Source organism: Clytia hemisphaerica, unplaced genomic scaffold (assembly GCF_902728285.1).
Source record: "Clytia hemisphaerica strain Z4C2 unplaced genomic scaffold, Clytia hemisphaerica genome assembly, whole genome shotgun sequence".
NCBI classification, from domain to species: Eukaryota; Metazoa; Cnidaria; class Hydrozoa; order Leptothecata; family Clytiidae; genus Clytia; species Clytia hemisphaerica.
In genome coordinates this window covers 1132208-1153960 of record NW_027103890.1, presented here as the reverse complement: position 1 = coordinate 1153960, position 21753 = coordinate 1132208, and the positions used below count along the sequence as shown (strand labels likewise).

At 36.4% G+C, this 21753-nt stretch overlaps 2 protein-coding genes across 2 annotated transcripts; both read left to right on the top strand.

The window, feature by feature from the left end:
• Positions 1-1172: 1172 nt before the first annotated feature.
• On the top strand, positions 1173-14492 carry LOC136808650 (uncharacterized). Its single transcript, XM_067065199.1, has 16 exons — positions 1173-1323; positions 1836-4382; positions 4644-5127; positions 5553-5755; positions 6553-6713; positions 7226-7370; positions 8450-8608; positions 9055-9147; positions 9928-10071; positions 10577-10732; positions 11131-11259; positions 11587-11889; positions 12133-12275; positions 12820-12914; positions 13035-13255; positions 14029-14492. Exons 1-16 carry the CDS (start codon positions 1242-1244, stop codon positions 14490-14492), a joined length of 5529 nt encoding a protein of 1842 aa, XP_066921300.1. The 5' UTR covers positions 1173-1241.
• A 3855-nt stretch (positions 14493-18347) lies between these two features.
• Positions 18348-21753, top strand: LOC136808672 (uncharacterized). The gene is made up of 4 exons (XM_067065220.1): positions 18348-18448; positions 19586-19790; positions 20546-20678; positions 21180-21753. The coding sequence occupies exons 1-4, from the start codon at positions 18373-18375 to the stop codon at positions 21315-21317; spliced, it is 552 nt and encodes a 183-aa protein (XP_066921321.1). The 5' UTR covers positions 18348-18372; the 3' UTR covers positions 21318-21753.

The following is a 21753-nucleotide window of genomic DNA, read 5'->3' as shown; positions in this document are numbered from 1 at the left end:
CCCTATATGAAAACATATCAGAGGGGATGCGTGAAGCCTAGTTAGAATTGGAATAGACTAAGGCTTAGCTTGTTTCAATGTTCACAGAAAGTTATTTGCATGCATGGATGTTAGATGGACGTAGAACAAACGCCGTGTGTCATCTTGGTGAACTCCCTTTAATACTTCAATTGTTGACATTTTTTGGGAATTAGAAGAAAAAAGTCACTCCCATTTTTAATAACGGGGCGTGGAATACGTTAATATTCATCGCAAATTTATAAGATTTTGTTCGATGTGATACATAACTCACTTTATATAAAAGAGTGAAAATAACAGTATTCTAAGCCCTCTTTTCCAGATAAAACTGGAAAAATGGTTTTAATTGAGTTCATTTTTGGTTTGATTATCATGAAAAAAAATTGCTATTATAAGGCAAACATGAATATTTCATGTGCTTTTTTATCGAGACAACCAAATTAGATTGAATTTGCTTTTAGGATCCTTTTACTTTTTTCACTGGAGTCAGTTTAAAAGGATCAACAGTATTTTTATAAGTCTTGATTCTTTTGGTCAAAGTTGAATTGTGTGTTATTTGAGAGACGAAGACTTTTCTGTATCCTCTCCTCTTTATTGACGCCTATGCGCTTAGACTCTGTTGAGGAACAAGCTCTGCTTCATCGCTCACTACAAGGGGTATAAGTGAATGCAAATCTCTGGTAACAACAGCATCTTGAATCCTGGGATAGATATATTGACGCCATAATTATATGGTTGATTACATTTAGCTTAGATTTGTAAAGGACGAGCGGGGCGATAAATCCGTAATAGCCCCGCTTTTTTGTAATCGCCCTGATGTAAACAAAAATTTCTATTGGTTGAAAGAAAAGTATCGTGCGATATTTTGATTGGTCAACAAAATATCGTACGAAATTTTTAAGCCAATCAAAATAAGAGTGTCAGTCGAATGTTTTTTTATAGTTTCGAAAAGAATAGCAATTGAGTGTTCTTCAATTCTTTTTTTGACCATATAATTAACGCGAAATAACATGGTATTCTCGGGCGATTCTCACTACGTTCGGGCTCGTTCGGGCTATTTTGAAATGTTTTCAATGAACCTCGGGGTTATTAATCCAAAATCACCCTCTAAACCATGTTATTACTAGTACAAATCTTTGGTTATTTCTAGAAAAAGCCTGGAAACTAGTACAGTAGAAGCTAAAAGATGATTTACCTCGCCTGATCACACTACCTCACTCAAAATGGGAGCACACCCCTTCAAATTTGACAAAGAAGCATGCAGATGGATTTTGTTATACTTCACTTTATGCATATTGTTCAAAGGTAAGTAGATTTCAAATAGGAGACTAACCATTAGGATCCGTGATATTTCGTGGTCGAAGCATCTTCACGATATCAGATTGAAAATAGGTGTAGTTTTGAGTTTTTTTTTGAGAGGGGAATCTACGAATTAGGCTTGAGATTCAGTCTAGTAATTTCAACTCCATACCGCTCTCCCGTAAAAGATGCTAGGGATCCCAAAGGTCGGTCTCCTAAAATAGTTTTTTAAAGTCTGAAGCTCCTTTAAATTAATCTAACAGCCAGCTAATGTCCTTTTAACGTTCTGTGTCAACTGAGATCTAACTGAATATTTGACTAGGTTAAAGTCGGTCCCAATCTTCTCAAAACACTAGAAGTTTGATAGGTTTGGTTCAGGGCAGATTATCACAGTGATAACTCCTTTAAGAGCCTTAGGGGAAAATACAGCCATCAACCTCAGCTCACTGGACTCCACTAGGAGTCATTGTTCAAAATATATTCACCGACGTTACAATCATCTTCTTTTATACCTTCAGGAGCTTCTACATTACCAGTGAGTGGAGGTCACATCCAAATGGATTCACAACAAGACCTTACCACTTCTAATCAATGGGTTTCTTTAAGTCACTGGGAGAGTGGGCAATACAAGAAAGGACTTTTTATGTCCGATTTTGAAATGGATGGCACAACTTTCTTTGTGAAACGTTCAGGAGTTTATTTTGCATCTCTTTACGTGCATCTAGAGCAAGCGACGTCCAAAGACTTCGCTATACGAATTCATACAAATCAAAAGGAAAGCTACACATCAATTGGTAAATCAACATCGAGAATCAATGTCTTGCATTTGAATCAAATTCTACTTTTAAATGAAAACCAAACTTTTACAGTTGATGTAAATTGTTCCCATTCAAACACAATCAGCCAGAAAACTGTAATCTCGATACATTTCATTTCCAATTTCGCGTACACGTTAGGCTTTATTGCCAACCCAAATGAAATACAAACAGTCAAAAGCCAAGATTACGAACAAGTGCTTGTCAACTGGAATGTTATGTTTGAAACTAGCTATGGGTTCTCTGCTGCCACTGGTCAATACACTGCACTAGAAAGCGCTTATTACGTCATTACTGTGCAATTAACATTACGTAATGTTTATGGTAAAGTGATGCTATCATTACGCAATGATGACGTACGTGACGTCATTAAGGAGGAGTATTTTGAGGATTTAAGTGAAATTGTGACCATGACGTATAGCGGGATCCATCGAATTAACGAAAAGAGAAATATCTTGTTGTCGGTTAAAACATTCGATTGTAAAGCCATTATCGATAAGCGTTCTGTTTACTCTGTCATGCGCACTGAAACAATTTATGGTTACCAGGCCTCCTATTCGTCTCATGATGATAAATCTCAAAAAGCAATCATCGAGAAAAACAACGAAATCGAAAGTGAAAGTAAACAAACTTTAAAGCATTGGCGAACTTTTCACAACCATACGGCATTTCTTAAGAACCGTGCCATGTTTCAGTTAAGAAAATCTTCATTGTATTTTGTCTATGTTCAAGTGAAAATGAAATCCATGGATGCGCCTACAGACCTTGTTGATGTTGAGCTTTGTATTGATGAAAGAACGAACAAATATTCGTTATCTAGGCAAAATGAAGGGAGTCTTTGGGCAACACTAGCAGGTGTATTTTACATCCAAGACAGTCAAGATATTTCAATTATTATCCATAATAAATCACCAAATCCAATCGAAATCGTGGGTGATCAGACGAGCATTTATATTTCAGAACTGAGCTTTCAGACGCATTCATCTACTTATGCTGTTGTACCTATTTCTGATGAAAAGATCCATAATGGCAGCCTGTATCCTGTTGCTTTGACAATGGAAGCAACATCCAATTTCAATATGGTAACGAAAGCTGTGAGAAATATTATAACAATTCAACACGAGGGTACTTATCACGTATCTTTGAACCTTTACTTGCAAAATATTAAAGAAGATATAGAATTCATTGTAATGTCAAGGTTGGATGAAAATCGAATGAAATGGAACACATTGAGTAAATGTATCACTGGCCAAACTGACCAATGTTTTGTTGCTTCGATTATGCGATTAAAAGAAGGGCAACAGTTGATGGTCAGTGCGTCCACGCCTTTAAATGACGTAATCGTCAAGGAATCTTTCTTTCAAATCACATTTCTTCGTTCACAAGATGAGACGACGAAAACTTTACAGACCAGAATGACCAAGGATAAAAGTACACGCGCAGAGGTTAACCCTGTTTTTAAATTCAACGATGGCGATAATTTCTATCTTCTAACTTTGAATTTGATTCTCGGTAATGTCTCGGATTCTCACATCCGTGTAAAATTCGATTTCAAACTCGGAAGACTCTGGAAACCTATTAAGAAGTTCCAAAGACAACTAAATGAAAATCAAACGCGAGTCAGTTTTACTTTAACCGAAGGTTTCTACGCTCGAAAGGGGTCTGAAATTAAAATGGAAGTCATAAATCTCAAAGGAGGGAGCTATATTATCGAGACGTTACAAACTGCACGCTTAATGTTACCGAATAACGAAGAAGGCAAAGCAAGATTCAAACATCTCCGCGTGGACACGCGAGCAGGCGTTCAATCCGTCTTAAATTTCGTCGCACCAAAACGCAAACATTCGAATGGGAAGTATTTCACTGTAGTCAACTATTTAAAAGCAGAGAAATCATCCACAGCTCTTCTGATGGTGACTTTAGAAGGACATTTAAAATGCCAGAATCATCAACGTCACAGATTGAAAGCTAAAATTCTTCTCAGAAAAACTGAAACGACCATACAAGGCTACAGAGAGGAATTAAAGTGCAACGAGTTTGTTTCGTTACACATGACAGGGGTCGTAGTAGCTCATGTTGAGGATTCCATTAAAGTTTTGGTCGAAACTGACCGATCCTCTTCTTTCACTGCGACTAGACAAACGACCATTACTTTACTGGTGTTAAAAGAGAATCCACTGAAAATTCCACCAACCTCTGATCTATTTCTTTCCAAAAGTTTGGTAACGGATGACACTGATTATGGTAAAGGTATGATGATTTTTACGTCTTGGATATTACCGTAGCATGAGAGCGGTCAAAGCATCTGCCTACTATGCGCAAGATCGGGGTTTTGATCCACAGTCGGACCATGACCTTTTTGGTGGCATTATTCCAAAAAGGTTTTTGATGATTGTCTGCTTGATGCTCAGATGATGCTACCTTTTTTATAAAGGCCTGTGTATTCTACTAACATTCCCTACCCTAATTGTTTGAGTGCACTTTAGAAAAGGATTTCTCATTTAATTTTAGATATACAAGATATAGAAGCTGGTGGATTATATGAATATCTGGTAACATTGGAACGCTCTCAAAATAAGAGAATCCATTTCGAATTTTCCGTTGAGAAAAATCACCAGAACAGCAGAACAATAACAAAAAGAGATACATCAACTTCTCCAAAACTATTCATCTTTTCGTACCAAGAAAAAAAGCATATCCGTATCAAGATTTTGGTCAATTTACAAAAAGGTCAACAAATCAAATACTCACCTCAAGTCGATGACGTTGAATTACAACGACGGAAACTCTACGCGTTGAATCTGAAACAGTTAAACACAATACGAATTGACAAAGTCCATGAAATATGCCATAATTCAAATAAAGTTAGCATTCTCTCAGGCTGGAGATGTTCAGATGGAACACACTGTGACAGCCTTCATATTGCAAACATCTCACAGACAGTTGTAATCAATGCCAATATCTTTGTCAAGACTCGCAATCTAAAAAAACTTGAGTAAGTAAATGAAGTTTAAGAAAATCATAGTCTAATAATGAAACTCTAAAGCCCTCTATCCGTATAAGGTCCCGAATAGTGGTGGGTCCGAAATTTTCTCAAAATAGAATAAACGGGTACCTAATTGTCCGGGGGAATCGGAAATTTAACCTTTAAAAAACCGCCAAAATAAGATATTTGTATACTAAAATCAAGCTATTTAGAGCAATTCATCAAGTCCTAATAGGAACGGAGTGGTCTAAAAGTTTTTATGCATTTGTCAATTTAGCTGACTTCTAAGTATCGAATTTCTTTCATTCTTTTTCAAATATAATATGTTAATGTTTACTTTTTTGTGCTGGAAATTTTTTGAATTTTTCCAATTGGGAAAACCCTTAGTTTTTTAACTTTTTATCCTTTCCTATGAAAATTCTTTGCTCTTGTAGGGAAATGTATATTGCAGTTGCTGGCAACGTGATCAAAAAATTCTCAATGACGTCACCTCAACCAACAGGAGCTAATACCTATCTGTTACAAGCATCGTACAGGATTTTCATGAAGCGAGGAGAAAGATTGCAATTACACGTTCGATGTCAAAATAAAACGAACTTCATCCAACCAAATTCTATGGTTCAAATTTACATTGAAGGTTTGTCTTTTTTGTTACATACATGGTGAAAAGAAAAAAATTAGGTTAACTCCACAATCATGGTGGAAATATATTGAGATTTTAGTGTATTTTAATGTTTTTCAGAATTTAAAGTTTGGTCGAGAATTGCTTTTTTAGCACTTCCAATTTAATTGAATATTTCGATTTTGGAGGGGTTCGGTGGCTTTTAGGCTAAATTCAAAGCCTTATTGGAGCAAATTTGAGCTCTTAAACCCTGAGATTCTAAGGTGCTAAGTCTTAAGTCTCATGCTATACACTCTACTCTCCAAGTGTAGTTTAACGCGCTTAAAAATAATTTCTGTTGTTTAAAATTTCGCAGTGAAATCCCCTTTGTCTCAGATATTTTGTCCATGATCGCAGTCAGCCAAAATCAATTTTTTTGCCAAAGGCAATTTCTTAACCCGTTGAGAATTCCAACATCGTTTCCCCAAGAATTACTGTTGACTCTCCCAGAGGACTCCATTTGTTTTACTCTGTACCACAGTGTATCTCACGTGAATTTGAAATTTTCGCATTGATGAGTAGATATCAGGTCTGTTTACAGACATTTTTGCTCAAATTACATAAAAGTACGAATTACGTAGAATTTAGACTGATGAAGGTTCGAAACGTTTAGAATTAATAGTGTTTTTACGCTTTGAATATTTAAAAAAAAACTTTTGGAGGGGTCTTTGGTGGATGAGAAGGAGTCACATGGCAATGGACGCTCAAATTAGTGATAGTAAAGTGTAAGACTAAAACAACTAATATTCCAAGGTATTTTCTCTTTATCATAGCCATTCACAAGCCAATCGTGGATGAGTCGTTTCCAGTCTTCTTGGTCCACCTATCTCCTAACTACGTCAACAGATCTTTCATCTTTAACTATACTTGCCAAGCACAAGTCACTGGCCAACAACAACAAGACGTTAAATACTCATGGAATAAAGTTGGATATGTGAGTACGGTTTATTTTACCACAACGGACCTAAACGTGATCTTTTTCGATCTTTTTCGTAAAAACTTCTCTTATGCATCCTTTCTTTAGGCCTTTGAATTTTATATAGTTCTCAATGTATTCAGCTATTGTAATTTTGACACACATTGTGAGAAAATGCGATCTTGATATTTGAAAATTACAGGGAAACTTTGATCTGTTTTCCCGGGGGAGGGGGGGGGGGGTTGGTATAGGTTATCGAGGTGACGGGTAATCGACCCTTAGAGAGAGGAAAAATTGGCATTTTTGGGACCCTTTTGTCGATTTTCACTCGATTTTTGTCTAAATTTTTGAAAATCACGATCCTTTGAGAGAGGAAATTTCGATTTTCGTGAATTTGAACCCTTGCAGAGACTCAATTGCTTTTTATGGTTTTTGTACCCCTGTTAGAGACTTTTGAGGGTGTGAAAAAGGGACCCATTTCGCTGTACCCCCAGTCTGTTTTAAATGTAATTTTGACTTTTTCTTTTCAGTATTCACATGTGTTACATTCCCATCTGTCAAATGGAGATTTCCACACCGTGAGCGGTCAGCCTGCAGAGTCCGGTCATTATTTCTGTTCCGCAGAATATCAAGGCTTCTCATCTCAATCACAAACTGCCACACTTCATATTTACGGTGAGCAATTTTTACTTTGAAAGATTTATCATCGGTTTCTTCATAGTATAAGAAAGCCACGGCTGGAATGATAACATTTGAATTTCTGTTGTTCTATCTCTGTCGTATTTGATGACTATTTGTTGATCAAGAAATAAGTAATGTAGCATCTTTAATGGTAAATTTTATTGGTTTGTCGTTAATACTTACTTCTCAGTGAGTTTTAGACATTAATGATATGCCCTTGATAATACACTTGCATTATAAGATCATTGTGCAGGAAAGATCAACAATAAGAATATTAAACAAGCACAAAATGGCTGGGCTGAAAGAACTCAATAATTGATAAAGTGCCTCGAAATGCCTTCACAATATTTCAGTGAAATCTTTTTAGAAATCAATGAAATAGTACATCAAGATAATACTGTGAAAATTTCAAGCCAGCACCTTCAAAATTTATCATTCAAACTGACAGGAAAGTTGTCATCTTAAATATAGTTCTTATAATTTTAATTTTGGCGAAAAACTATCGTTTCCACAAAATACCCCTAGAATATGTCCAAAATCAGTTCAAGTGTTCTATTGGGTACAGATTCAAAGATATCTAGCAATAAAAAAACTTTTTGTGAAGGAAAATTTCAAAAACTATCTACCAATGATAAACTGAGCATCTTGATGTTCTTATAAAGCTCGGAGACAGAGATGGAACAGCAATTAACTGAAAAGACAATGCGGTACATATTCCAGCCGCAGCTTCTTATATTATGGTTTCTTAAAAGACGTTAAGGCTATTTCGTTTCTCTCTAGGCTGTGAATCATTACTGGTATTATTTTTTCTTCAAAGTCAAAATACTCTTCTTCTCAAAATAAATCTTCATTTTCTTCTAATTCTATCCATATGGCGAGCGTATAGAAATAATTCAAATATTTTGACAATCCAAGAACGATCGCGATTTCGAAATTTGTTATCTGACCCCCTAAAGTGAGACAGGGTTTTTTCAGCGGTACATAACATTACGATAACATCTATCTAACATATTCTGTCCAGGCTGGGTGTCAATAATCTAATGGTTATTTTTCATTTTCATCTTCCATCACAGACGAGGACGAGTGCTTAACATTATCCAACACGACACATCGAGAGTTATATAACATCACATTACAGCCGTGTCACACGCATGCGCAGTGCATCAATACTATTGGTTCTTACACGTGTCAATGTTTTGATGGTTACCAAGGTGATGGATTCCAATGCCAAGGTTTGTTTGCTTCTCACTCATCAGATGTAAAAAAATACGGAGTATTAGTACGGATAGTCCTTAAGAACTCCGAACACATCTTTACTGTAGCCTTCTAATAACAAGTTACCAGATTCCCTGAAAGCACCATCATGGTGAAAATATTCTTCCATCGCGCCTTCTCACTAAAAGAATTCTCTTTTTACTAGCGCATAAAGCTTTTTGAAATAATAGATGATCACACCCTTACGCCAAAAAAGGCCCAATCACGCAAACGCTGGGCGGGCGCTACAGTAACCGGTTATTATCTTAAATCTACAATATAAATAAAAAGAATGCGTAAAGAGGCATAAATCTAAGATGTCATATCAAATGACGACGACGACGACGACGACGTTGGTTGTGTAGTGCAAAGTGTCTGATAAGAGATTTACAGGGAAATAACAGATATTCTTGTCCAACAATAGATCTGAATGAATGTGATGAAGTGGACAATATTTGTGGCGAAGATTCAGATTGCTTCAACACTGTTGGAAGCTATAAATGCCAGTGTCATAAAGGTTTGTTCGAAACGAGTCATATCATGCAAAAAAGTGTGTTACATATACTAGTTTTCAGAGACCTTATCATTGTCTACAACTGTTAGTTTTGGGCTCTTTATGGAGTCAGACGTTAACCTACCTACCTAGGTCGGGTGTCAGACAGACGTTTAAGTCTATTTTATAGCAGTGGGAACCATGTGAGTATATTCTTTAACCTTTATCACACCCCTGTCTCACAGCCTCTCTGGAACTTTTTTCCTCAGTGGGGATAAAAATTCCTGTTGGAATCCAAATGGGGATAGAAATTCTATTGCTCCAAGGTTAAAAAATCCATGGTTTTGGAGTGCAATTTCTTTTGTGACACAGGGGTGTTTTATCTTATTTGTAATTTTTTTTCTCACTCACTTCCACAGAAAAAAAAGTTAGAATCTCATAAGATTCCGTTTAGCTCGTGAAAATCCTGGTACTGTAAACCAATCTTAAATACTGGTGAAAGTTGTAGCTGCCTAATAAATCTGTATAGTATCGACTCTACCTGTACACGTTTTTTTTATAAGAACATCCAAAATTTTTGAAGTCTTCGGATGTTCTTAACTTTTTGAGTTTTAAGCCTAAAAATGTTCTTAACATGTTCTTATTTTGACCATTTTGGGGAAATTTTTTATCATTTTCCAAAGAAATAGGGTGTTTTTAGCCTTATGTTCTTATATAGTTTGTTCTTATCAAAAAAAACAAAACGTGTAATGTATTTATAATGTTTCACAACCATATACATCTTTCAATCTCGCATGTTGCTAGGTTACGAGGGCATAGATGGTAAACAATGCAAGGACATTGACGAATGCGTGAGGCATGGACCCGAGTTATGTCAACAACAGACCAGATCGAACAACACGTTTTGTATCAACACTGATGGAGGATTTTTCTGTAACTGCACAGAAGGTACGTACATACAACATCCATCAAACATTCATAACGTCCGGGGCATAACGATGGGCATTCAAAACAACGTTGGTGCCCCATCTTTAAAGAAGGTTAAAAGAGCAGTTTCAAAACTTGGCAGAAATCGGCAATACTAAACAGTCCTGGCTTTGCAGGGATAAAAAACTAAAGTTTTTTTCACCTTTTGTCTCAAGACTTTTGACATTTTTGAGTCACTGGTTGATATCCTGGTGTGGTGACTATATGCAAGTCCAAGTCTGTGAGAAAGGGGTGTTTTAAATCCAGATGTCAGGTCAATGTTAAACAATTGCGCCAAATATTACATAATATCTGACAATTTCATTAGAACCCAGTCTGCAAACATGATATACCACGAATATCACCAGCCATAAATCCGCATTTATCACTTTCAGCTTTTTACAAAAAGAACAAGCCCTTTACTTGGTTCATATTGCATAATATACCAGGAATAACACGTGCTTACATCGTGATTTCTTACTTTCAGGTTTTTACAAGAAGAAGGGGCTTTGTATTGATATAGACGAGTGTGGTCGTGATCCTTATCCATGCCATGCTGAAGCCACGTGTCTCAACTCTCCTCCTGGTAGTTATTCTTGTGAGTGTGACCAAGGTTGGTTGGGAAATGGAACCCATTGTGAAGGTGAGTAAATTAGGCCATGGGTTACATGATTTTTCTACAGGGCGTCCGGCGAAAAAGTATCGACTTAGAACATATCTTCGAGTAGAAAGAAACGTTTATGTGCTTGTTATCGCCCTATTATTAGAAAGTATTTCATGATTCAGGCTTATTAGAAAAGTTTACTTTACTACTGAAATGCTGAAATAGAGAAAGAACTTTAAAATTTTGTAGCAAAACACCCAACTAAGGAGCCATTTGAGCGATCTTTTGTATCACTAGTACAATGCTCCAATCACTTCAGGTCTCAGTTTAGTGACTCGCTGATAAATTGAAATTGTTTCACTATTTCCGTGTTTGCACTATATGATAAGTCCTCAATAGGGTTTATCAGAGTAGAATATTCCATTCTTTCCACACAGATATCGATGAATGTAAACAACCTGAGAAATACAAATGTGCAGCCAACGCAACATGTCATAACTTTCTTGGTTCTTATCGATGTATTTGTGATCATGGTTTCAAAGGCGAAGGTTCTGACAAGTGTGAACGTAAGCAATTTTATTCAGTATTTGAATTCATCAATAACTCAGACCTCCCCCATAAGTAGATTAGCTTCAATTCGAACCTTTTCATCATTTGGATTCTAAAACTCGAACGTCGCCTTAACTCAATAAGCTCTGACTTGAACCTCTTCTTAATTTTAAAATTTAAAACTAGGACTCGTCAATCTTCACAAGAAGAGCATCTATAACTCGAATGTATATAACTAATACCTCTCAATATATAATATATCTTTATAACTTGTACACAAAATCTTGCCCATCTGCAGATGTCAAACTTTCACAAACAACCCTCTAAACCGCTTTTTTTTTCAGCACTTGGTTGTTTCCCACCACCCGGTTGTTCCGGTCAATTCCTTGCTAAATGGTGGAGACGAATTCCCTACATCGAGCAAGATGAAGCACACGAAAAAGCTGAAGGCCTCTTCAAAGACATCCTCAACCTCATCATCACTGATATATGTCAGAATTGTTCACAAATCTTGTTCGACATGCCACCTGCGAATAATTCGAAAGAGGTGGAAGACCAGGTGGAAGCTAATCAAACAGATTTTGGATGCCCAATGTATGGTTCTAAGGAACAAGAAAGCTTTCGAGATTTCCCTTTCATCCCCATTGGTAAGCTTGATAAACTGTATGAATGCTACAGTTATAGAAATCACTAAAGTTTCTATACTTCAGTTAGCTAAACCAATGTTAACCAGTAATATTGCAAGCTTTCGAAAGATTCACCATCTAACATCGCAAATGCGGTACAAATATATTAAGGCTTCATTTTCTTCTTAAAGATCCCTCTCTACTAGCCCTTTCGGTTAGATCATCATATCGCCCGTTCATTGCCCATTTTATTTTTTCTCATAGTTGAATCACCAGGCGTAGCTTTCTTTGTCAAAGATATCAAACAAACGTCAAGCCCTTTACTTGGTTCGTTGACCGGATCATGGCCGATCTTGGTGATGACACTTCTCTTGGCTTCTGTGTCTGGTATCATCATATGGTTCTTAGTAAGTGAGGCCAAGGATGTGTTCATGAAGGGTATTGTCGTTTGGGGCAAGATTCCAATTTTGTAAACTAATGAACTGTTGAAAATTAGCCAAGCTTTTACTTCGACACAACCTATTTTCTGTAACTCTGGCAACAACCCCTCACAATTTTGAGCTGTGGCAAGTTAGCGAAAATATCCTGGAAAAATTGGAACCTTAGTCTGGGAAGTGAAATCTTACCTCAATCGACGATAAAGCGCCTCTGATACTGAGCTAAGCAGTTATAATGAATAGAAATTGCCTGTCTCAATGTATGAGGATTTCAGGTCCTATTGTTAAAATGCACAGCTGAAAAGTTCAGAAAAGTGGTATTGTCGAAATTATAGTAAAGGTCTCAATCACTGTAGAGATTCAATGTAGTTTTTGAACGGTGATAAAATGTCAGGTTATTTTTACAAGAAAGTATTTTTTTTTATTGCGCTAGGAAGGCTTCCACCGGGTCTGTGACACATAAGTGTGTGGTAAGAATAAGGAAACGGTCAAATTCCTCATTTTATTTTTGTAGGACACCATTCAGAACCCGGATGAATTTCCGCAATCATTCCTTCAAGGGTCCTGGGAAGGATTTTGGTGGGCTTTCATTACCATGACAACAGTCGGGTAAGATATTATTTTGATAGGTAGAAAAAATCTCTATTTCGATTGGTTGAAAAATGAGAAATCTGTCTTTTTCTTGCCTGATCCAACATTTAACTTTAACTGCCTTTTCTTTGTTTCTAGATACGGAGATAAAGCACCTCGCTCTTTTTCTGCACGCTTATTTGGAGTCTTTTGGATCTTAGTTGGTTTGGTCATCATTTCAACTTTTACGGCAACGATAACAACCGTTCTGACCACCACAACTTTGACAAGCGAAACCAAATTGTACGGAACGAGGGTGGGCGCTTTAAACAATTCCGAGGAATTCCGATTGGGTGTTAAACGGAATGCCGATATTCAAGGTAAAGGTATTATCCATGTAGTCTACCCTATTGCCAAAAATAAATAATATATACACATCGGTCTTTCTATAGCTTCGTGCGATGGAATTTTTACTCTCAAAGCATCAGTAGGGAAAATATATGTCTCACCTGATCTCAGTTCTTCCTCGGTCTTCAGCTTATCACTTCCTTTTCTGTCTTGTGCATTCCTTTTGTTTACTTTTTTTTTATTTATGGTTAGTCATTAGTTTGTATTTTCTTCAGTGTATATAACTTCACTATATGTCTCTCGAACACTCTCACACTAACTCGCTACATGTTTTTTATAAGCATTGCACTTATAAGCATATATCTAGGCTCAGAAATGGCAAAAATTTAAGCAGGTGATAAGGATCACCTTGAGCCTTCTAAGATGTATTTTCCTGTTTTTGGCTGGGATTTTACGGATTTTCGGAATTTTTCTTGGGATATAAACATCCTAATATAAGCATTTTTCACCCTTGTGAAGCTAGTCTGATTCGCAGACCTATACTTCCTATAAGAAACTTTTTCGCTAGAGGATGAGCAGAAGCCTATTGTGAAGCCCTCGACCAAAGCATCTCCGATTCGATTTTCAAATTTTTGTATGCTTATAAAAAGGAACATATAAATCACTCATTTTCTTTATTCTATTTCAAACAAAAATCTAAGTTTCTTACAAGTTCGGACTAGGAAAGGCCCAAATATACTTCAAAGAATTTCTTCACTCTCTTCAATCATTTTTTATGTTCACTTTTCCTCTTCTTTCTTTACAGAATACAACTCCATCCGTGAGATCATTCAAGCTTTACAGCGCGATGAGATCCAGGGTGCATTACTGGACACTTACATTGCCGGTGAATATCAGTCAGAATTGAAAGAATATAAACTTCAAGAGATTCTGGAACATGTGTTCGTCTATGGTGTTGTATTAGCAAGAGATGCAATCCAACTTGAGAATCGGATGAGAACATTCACAGAACAGAAACAATCCACTATTTATAACACTATTTCCAAAGTCATTAAACCATTGAAGGAGATTAAGCATGGGTCAAACACGGTGACTGAATCGGTTGGGTTGTTTGATTCTTCGTCATCTTTCTTTACCAAGACAATGATCTTTGGCTGTATCCTTCTCGCTTTCTTGGTCATTGTTGGATTGCTTTGGGATTGGTTGTGGAGACAACAAATGGCCAAACAAAAAGCTATGGACAGTATGTTTATATTACTTTTGTATTAGTACGTCTAGTACAACAGCCGTCTTACGTACTTACCACCGCTCTGTTCTATAGAGATGCAAAATCCAAAAATTGAAATCAAAAACAAAAACAACTGGGTTCCAATGTTTATTTTTCATGATTGACGTAAGATCTGGATGAGAATCATTAAAGCGGTCCGTCAATCTGGCTACGACATATCTTCCTTTGTTTCGAGCGTAAAAGACCTACTCTTTGGGATATGCGCACTGCTCTTGTTTTGCGCACTCAAGGGTTGCACTTACACCGCCTATAACAGTGCCTATATACCAAGAGTATGTATATTATGTAGACTATCCGTCAATCAGGGTAGATCTTCTTTCGGAGTCATGGTCTTAAAAGTGAATATTTAGCATGCGCATAGTAATCATCCCCAGGCACTCGATTTCTAAACGACGGCATATGTCGCCAAAAAAATGGCTTTCAAAATCGGACCCTTACAGTGCAACCCTTGAGCGGTAAAAAAGTACCCTTACAGTGAATTATACCGAACGTTTCTTACCCTTACAGTGTAGTTTGATTTCATTTCTTATTTTGCTAAAGCCAACACAACGTACAAAACAAATCAAAATGGGTATTGTAACCAGCTACAATAGAAAAACGGCCATTCGAAGTTCCGACAAGGGGAAATAGATCTATGTAAAATGACTGAAATTCAAAAAACCGAGGGAGTTTTATTAGTAAATCCCTAGACGTTATTTTTCTCATTCACTAGGTGACAATAGGAAGGTATCGAACGGTGGTAATTGGTCATCTACAGATATCATTGAATATCAACGACATGCTTTTAAATCTGAAGTGACAAACCTCCGAGAACAGATTGCTTCCTTTGCGAACACGTGGGTCAATCGGTTGAATGAAATTGAAAATCATCATGAAGATCAGCTGACCAAAGTACAAAGCTGGCTTTCCAAGGTATCATTTCCTTTCACAATTCTCACTCATTAAGGGTTTTCTTTCCTTGGTAAATATACTGATTGAATGTATTTTCACGCAGATTAAATTTCGCGAATACGCCTTTCTGCGAAATTTTAAGATTTCGTTGGACTTGTTTTCGCGGGTGAAGCCTTTTCAAATATTTCTTGGATGAACAAAAAAAACAAATTTTTAATGGCTAATAAGTTTGTTTTGTCCACGCTTGCTTTCAATATTTGATACAGTGTGTGAATCATGGTCTTCTAAATGGAGACAAACTTTTATCGAATGAACACTATCAAGAAAAACGACTTTTTTTTCTAGACCAATTTGAACAGATCAGGCGGTAACAAACGAAAAATGTCGAAGAATTCACAAAACGGTTGGCTGCATCATAAAATACCACAAGAAGATTTCTTGTAAAATCTCTCGAACCCATTTTGATATTTTTAGTTTCTCCAAACATGTACATAGATAATTTTTGTGCTCATATATAATACTATTTAAAGACTGCAGTCATGTATATAGAACAAAATAACGAATTGCTATTTTTTTTGGACAAATTACTCATACTAAACTAAAATAACCAGGATTTGGCTGTGGCTCCACTTTTTATTAATTTACAAGATGAAGACAGCCAGGTCACACCCACAGACATCGAACATTTTGTACAGTATTAGGATTCAACAAGCAGCAATTCATCGCTAGGTTTACGGATTAATACAACAATAATACTAGTTATTATTTGAAAATTCAAGTAAATAAAGAATTAGACACGAAAGTAAGCTTTTCGACACAGTCATCTTCAGTGCAAATGATTTAAATAAAACGTTAAAAATGCTGTACAGTTTATACAAGAAATGTTTTTGAGAAATCACTGCTAATTGCCATGGGCTATAGTAGATAATAGGTATCTACGTTAAAACTCGTTACTCGTACTAGTAATTATAATCTAGAGCAATCCGTCCTTCTCCATAGACTCATGGAGTTGATTGTTTAAGAGAAATCAATGGACGAAAGTGAAAGAAAATCTTATACTGTGCAAGGGTGTTTTCTTATTAACCGTTACAGAGTTTTAACTTCAAATATTCGTTTCCGAGACATTCTCACGTACTCACTTGTAAAAATAACTTCCCTTAACGTCATTCTGGACGGACTGCATTTTTAACGAGTTTGAGATTCTTCGTTTCTATCTGTGAAAGACATGGCCTTCAAAACGACTCTGTAGGCTATGGGAAAGGAGTAACCCTCCCAGCTCAGCTGGCACACAACGTTGTTTCAACGTTCATCTAACGTTCACAACGTCTATATAACGTTAGTTGAACGTTGAAACAACGTTGTGTGCCAGCTAGGAGATCATAAAAGTGGATAAAAGTTTGTTGAAATCGTGTTACAGTGAAGCCCTCAGAGGCGAATCCCATCACGCAATCACGTTAAATATTATGCTCTCGCTATAGTATTAGAAAACCGTGGCTAATTTTCCGCGCAAAAATTAAATAATTTGTATTTGTGAAAATGTAAGAATCACTCAGAGGCTGCGCTGAGAGGAATGTAATTAATTTCAATACACTACTGATCTTTTCCAAGTTTTTCCTGGGCACTAATCCGGAACTGATTTAGAAAAGTTTCACGAAAATGGTTGAAAGCTGTTAGAAAAAAATAAAACGGAAATGCCAAAAAAAGATTTACGGCACGCTAAATCGCTAGCGAAAAATCAAAAGCTGCAGGAAAAGGCTTCAGACACATGGCCATCATTATATAGATCGAGTTTTAAAGGCTTTTGGTGCCTGTAATTTAAGAGCTGATTGCAGCAATTTCATCTGCAAAGTTTGACCTGGTCGTCTTACATAATATTGTCGAATACAGTACACGATTTTGTTATAAAAACAAACTACATAAGAACAGATGGCTTCTATGGCCAAAATATTAAGAACAAGTTAAGAGCATTTTAAGGCTTTGCGGAACATAAAACAACTATTGTCTTAGTAAGGAAATTACATTTTTAGACTTAAAACTCAAAAAGTTAAGAACATCCGAAGGCTTTAAAATTTTTGGATATTCTTATAAAAAACGTGTAGGACGTTAGTGATTCCATGTGATAAATCACCAAAATGACCCAACCAAACCTGTCTTTCATTCAGATATCATAACAGGGTGTAAAAATATTTTCTAACCTTACGTAAACTATTTAGAAAATTACGAAATATCGAAATATGCAGTAATCCTTGGACTTGGTGATATGAATGAGAAAAAAACCACCCATCTCAACTCTCATTATCCAAACATGCTAATCTTATATAATCTAACAAATAAGACTCAATGAAAGAATCCATAAATGTCATAAAGGGATGCTAAACCAAAAACTAAATAGACCTATACCTTATTTTAAAAATCTTATTTGTATTTCTAGCCATTTTTATATTGAAGTGCTCCCACACTTGAATAAACTACTGTATTCTAAGAAATCTTCTTTCAAAGAAAGAATAAAATTTTGGGCGAAAACTTGACTTGATTTAAAGGCCTTAATCGACCAGCTGTTGGAAACCCAGAAAATATTTAAATAGAAATTTTGTTATACAAATTTTGTTAGAGGGGGTGTTGAGTATTTACTCGAACTGCAGTTAAAAGACCTGAAGCAGACCTGATTTAGGAAAAGTTTAAGGTCGGAGGCATAATTGCATAGTCAAAATACTGGTTTTTCTTATTATTCTATCGATTTTAGATTATGCAAATTACGATGACTAATTTGCATAATCTAAAATCAATGGAAAGAAAAACTAGTATTTTGTTCAAAAACCATCAATGACGTCATCAATCTCGTTCAAAAGAGGGTTTGGTAGTACCATGGGTACTATAAAAGGAGCTTGGAGAGCTCTTTCTGCAGAATGGAAACGAAACTGACGATTTTAAAGAGAAATCAACATTCGGAAGGATTTGAAAGACATAGAGATGTATCATTTTGTACTTTTGGTCATTCTGTTGGCTTTGGTCAAACATGGAGAAGCAAATGCCTTTCATAATTGCAGTAAGTTAATTCTTTTAATATTCATGAAAACTAAAATTCGCAACATTGGGCTTTTCCAGAAAAAAAACGTTCATAGGGGGTGGAGCGCTCAAAAATTCTTGATGACCGATAAGCCACTGGACCTATCTCTCAGAATGAAGAAATCCTCTTTGGGAATGGCCATTTCTTTAATAATTTTAGGCTTTTCAAAGCGCCTACTTTTACCAGATGATAATGTCCGAAACGACAAACTCCCATTTTTTTGGAAGATTTAATCTGTTCAACAATTTTACTTTTTGGAGTATACACCATCATAACTGTAATCAGCGAGGCTGTATGTTGGAAATCTCCGACTTCAATGATTAATTTACTCAAAAGATGTGTGAATCTAGCTCATTGAAGTTGGAGAACGTGTTTCGTGCAAAAACATGAACAACTTGAAAAGCCCCATTTAATTCCATTTGATTTTTCGCGGCCGTAGTGACTCTACGAAGCACGTGTTCTTGACCTAATTACAAATTAGTACAAGTGATTTTCCGGCTTAAAATTTAAACTCACAGCGTGAACTTTGTTTAAAATTGTTTCCTGAAATAACAAAACGGTTTCGTTCAGGGATTAGTCATTGCACAATCTATCCCCAGTTAATGTTTTAGCTTCTCAAAATCAAACAATCTGCCTAGAAACATGTTTTTCTATCACGCTTTCGTTTACAAGAACAAAATTCAAGCCTCCCGTAACTCCATGTTCTCTCAACCCAGCAAAAAGTCTAAAAACTAATCGCAGATAAAAAAGGTTGGTTTAGCAGACTGTTCTATGATTTTCGAGTAGCTTAACTTTTATCCTTTTGTCGACTTGAGATATCTTTGACTTCACGATAGCAAGAATCTTTGGTCTATCATTATCACTGACAAGTAGCAATAATCATGAGCCTCCCCTAAACGTACGGTCCCTGCAAAGCTGTGATGGACCTTGAATCCTATAGAAACAATTGAAAGACCTATCAGAATGTTCTTGAATACTTTTGCCGTTCACTAATTCATTCAATCGACCAATCTTCTTTCTTCAGATGAAAACATCGTGTTTTGTGGTTGGTTGGTTACCCTCACGCAGTTTTATATTAATATGTTTTCCACAACTATCCTGTTTCCTCTCTTTCAGATGACAGTCTTCCAGTCTTGTTACATTTTGAGTTCCCGGACATTATGAAAGTGGAGCTAGGAACACCTTTAGAGATCCTTGCAGGAGCGACAGTACGAGAAGAATTCCCTTCATCTTTTCGTGTTCAACATATAATGGAGAGACGACTTCTTGGCAAATGGTGGCCATTACCTTGTATTGGTGCTCAAGGGAATGGGACCAAATGGTGAGTGGGTTTTATACTTTGTAGTCTCTCTCCTTGAATCAAGTACCAAGATCATTGCTCACGGCCAAACATATTCATTTTCGATAAGAATCGGAGTAGCATTATAAGGGAAAATAGCTTATTTTAATGCTTTTAAATAAAACTACGCCCTGCATAACGAGACTCCCTTTTATACATTTTGCATAAATACACAATGTCTATCTAAAGAAGCGTGGTCTACTTTTGAGGGGCGGTAATGAGTTTGCAAAGTATCAAGGGTTAAACCCGTATCCCGTACTATGCTGACCCTTTGTAATACAGAAAATAGATGAGCCTGTTACACTGACAAAGCAGAATTAACAATACAATTTCCAAAATTTGTGCTCGCGCAGCATGGAAGGAGGAGAGGATTGTTCTTTTTCTTTTGTTTGAAGTTGCTGTGTAAACAAATGGGTTTTTCCAGAAAAAAAAAATATACCTCCTGTTGAGGAGGTCCAAGGTTTGATATGTGGCGGAATTTCATGGGGAGATACAAAAATCTGTCAAAAATAACTGGAATTCCATTGGAGTAGCTTTTTAAATTCTACTAAAATTCAGAATTCGAGAGAGGTTTAAACCTGAAACTGCCTGAAATTCCAGGGGGCTACAGCATTTCCAGCCACAGAGAGATGGACCTCCTCAACAAGGGGTATACGGTTTTTTTTCTGGAAAAGTCAAATGGTACGAGATACGTTAAAAGATGTGATTTAACCGATTCTTTTTATCTATCTTTACAGTTTTGTGGATATGCCCTGCGAAAATTTCATCAAGATGGGTTTTGAAGGATCCTGTCCAATCCAACCTGGAGAATACAAACAAAATATTTTCATCCCAGTTCCCAAATTTCACGTCCCAATTTTACTGACAGCCGTAAGTAGTCCTAACTCGCACATAACGTTTATCTAATGTTCACAACGTTAAATAATGTACGTTGAACCAACGTTACGTGTCAAACTAGTCCCATGTATTTTTTGAAGATTCTGATATCACTCACGGTTGTATTTTGTCTCTTTTTTTTATTCGGTTTATCCGAGACATTAAAGGTGTTACTCTCGGGTACCTAATAGCCGGGGGGGGGGGTTGGAATAAGCGGGGGGGGGGGGGGTGGAAAAAATCTCAAAACTTAATAAGCGGGGGGGGGGGGGGCTGGAATAAAAATGTCCTGGGTGGAAAGTTTTTGAAAAGGAGGCTAATACAGCTGAATTAGGACAAAAGAGGGAACTTTCAAAAACATTTTTCCAAAAATTAATAAGCGGGGGGGCTGGAATAAGAATGTCCTGGGTGGAAAATTTTCGAAAAATTAATTAGCGGGGGGGGGGGGGCGGCTATTAGGTACCCGAGAGTAACTATTTTTTGATTTGTTCATTTTAGGGACTGTATCGTTCAAGAGTTTATGGGTGGAGCCAAGACATGAACAAGTTGTGGTTTTGTGGCCATCTCACGCAATATATTGAACAAAAAAAAAGTGTTCACGATAAAAGTCATAAAAAGCTGATTTCGCAAAATTGAGAAAGGATATGGTTGGAATTTGGACTGGCTTTGAATCATACGACGATTTGTTTTTCTGAAGCCCAAACTAATCTGGTTAAACTCTTATAGAGTCCATTTTTGTTAGTTTTTTTACGTTCCAAAGTTGTTTAATTTTATGACATTTTGTTGTTTTCATAATTAAGTCTCTATAAGTGACATAATTTAATATTTGTGTTTGGGATCTAACACGAATTATTCACATTTTATTGTTAAGCAGAGGAGCCGTTTAGCTTTTTAGCATTTTTCTATGGAAAAATATGGACAGAACTTTTCCTTTCAACATCGATTTTAAGATACGATAAGGAATTAAAATTTATTATTTTAAATTCAGTTTTTGCTGGACAGGAACTTATAATATACATATACCATCGACTTTAACTTTCAATATTTTTTTAAACACATTATTATACCAAAA

Coding starts and splice junctions, on each gene's coding strand:
- LOC136808650 (XM_067065199.1), top strand. CDS start 1,242: ATGGGAGCACACCCCTTCAAATTTGACAAAGAAGCATGCAGATGGATT. Junction 4,383..4,643: donor TGACACTGATTATGGTAAAG/GTATGATGATTT, acceptor ATTTAATTTTAG/ATATACAAGATATAGAAGCT. Junction 8,609..9,054: donor TGATGGATTCCAATGCCAAG/GTTTGTTTGCTT, acceptor GTCCAACAATAG/ATCTGAATGAATGTGATGAA.
- LOC136808672 (XM_067065220.1), top strand. CDS start 18,373: ATGTATCATTTTGTACTTTTGGTCATTCTGTTGGCTTTGGTCAAACAT. Junction 18,449..19,585: donor AAATGCCTTTCATAATTGCA/GTAAGTTAATTC, acceptor CCTCTCTTTCAG/ATGACAGTCTTCCAGTCTTG. Junction 19,791..20,545: donor CAAGGGAATGGGACCAAATG/GTGAGTGGGTTT, acceptor CTATCTTTACAG/TTTTGTGGATATGCCCTGCG.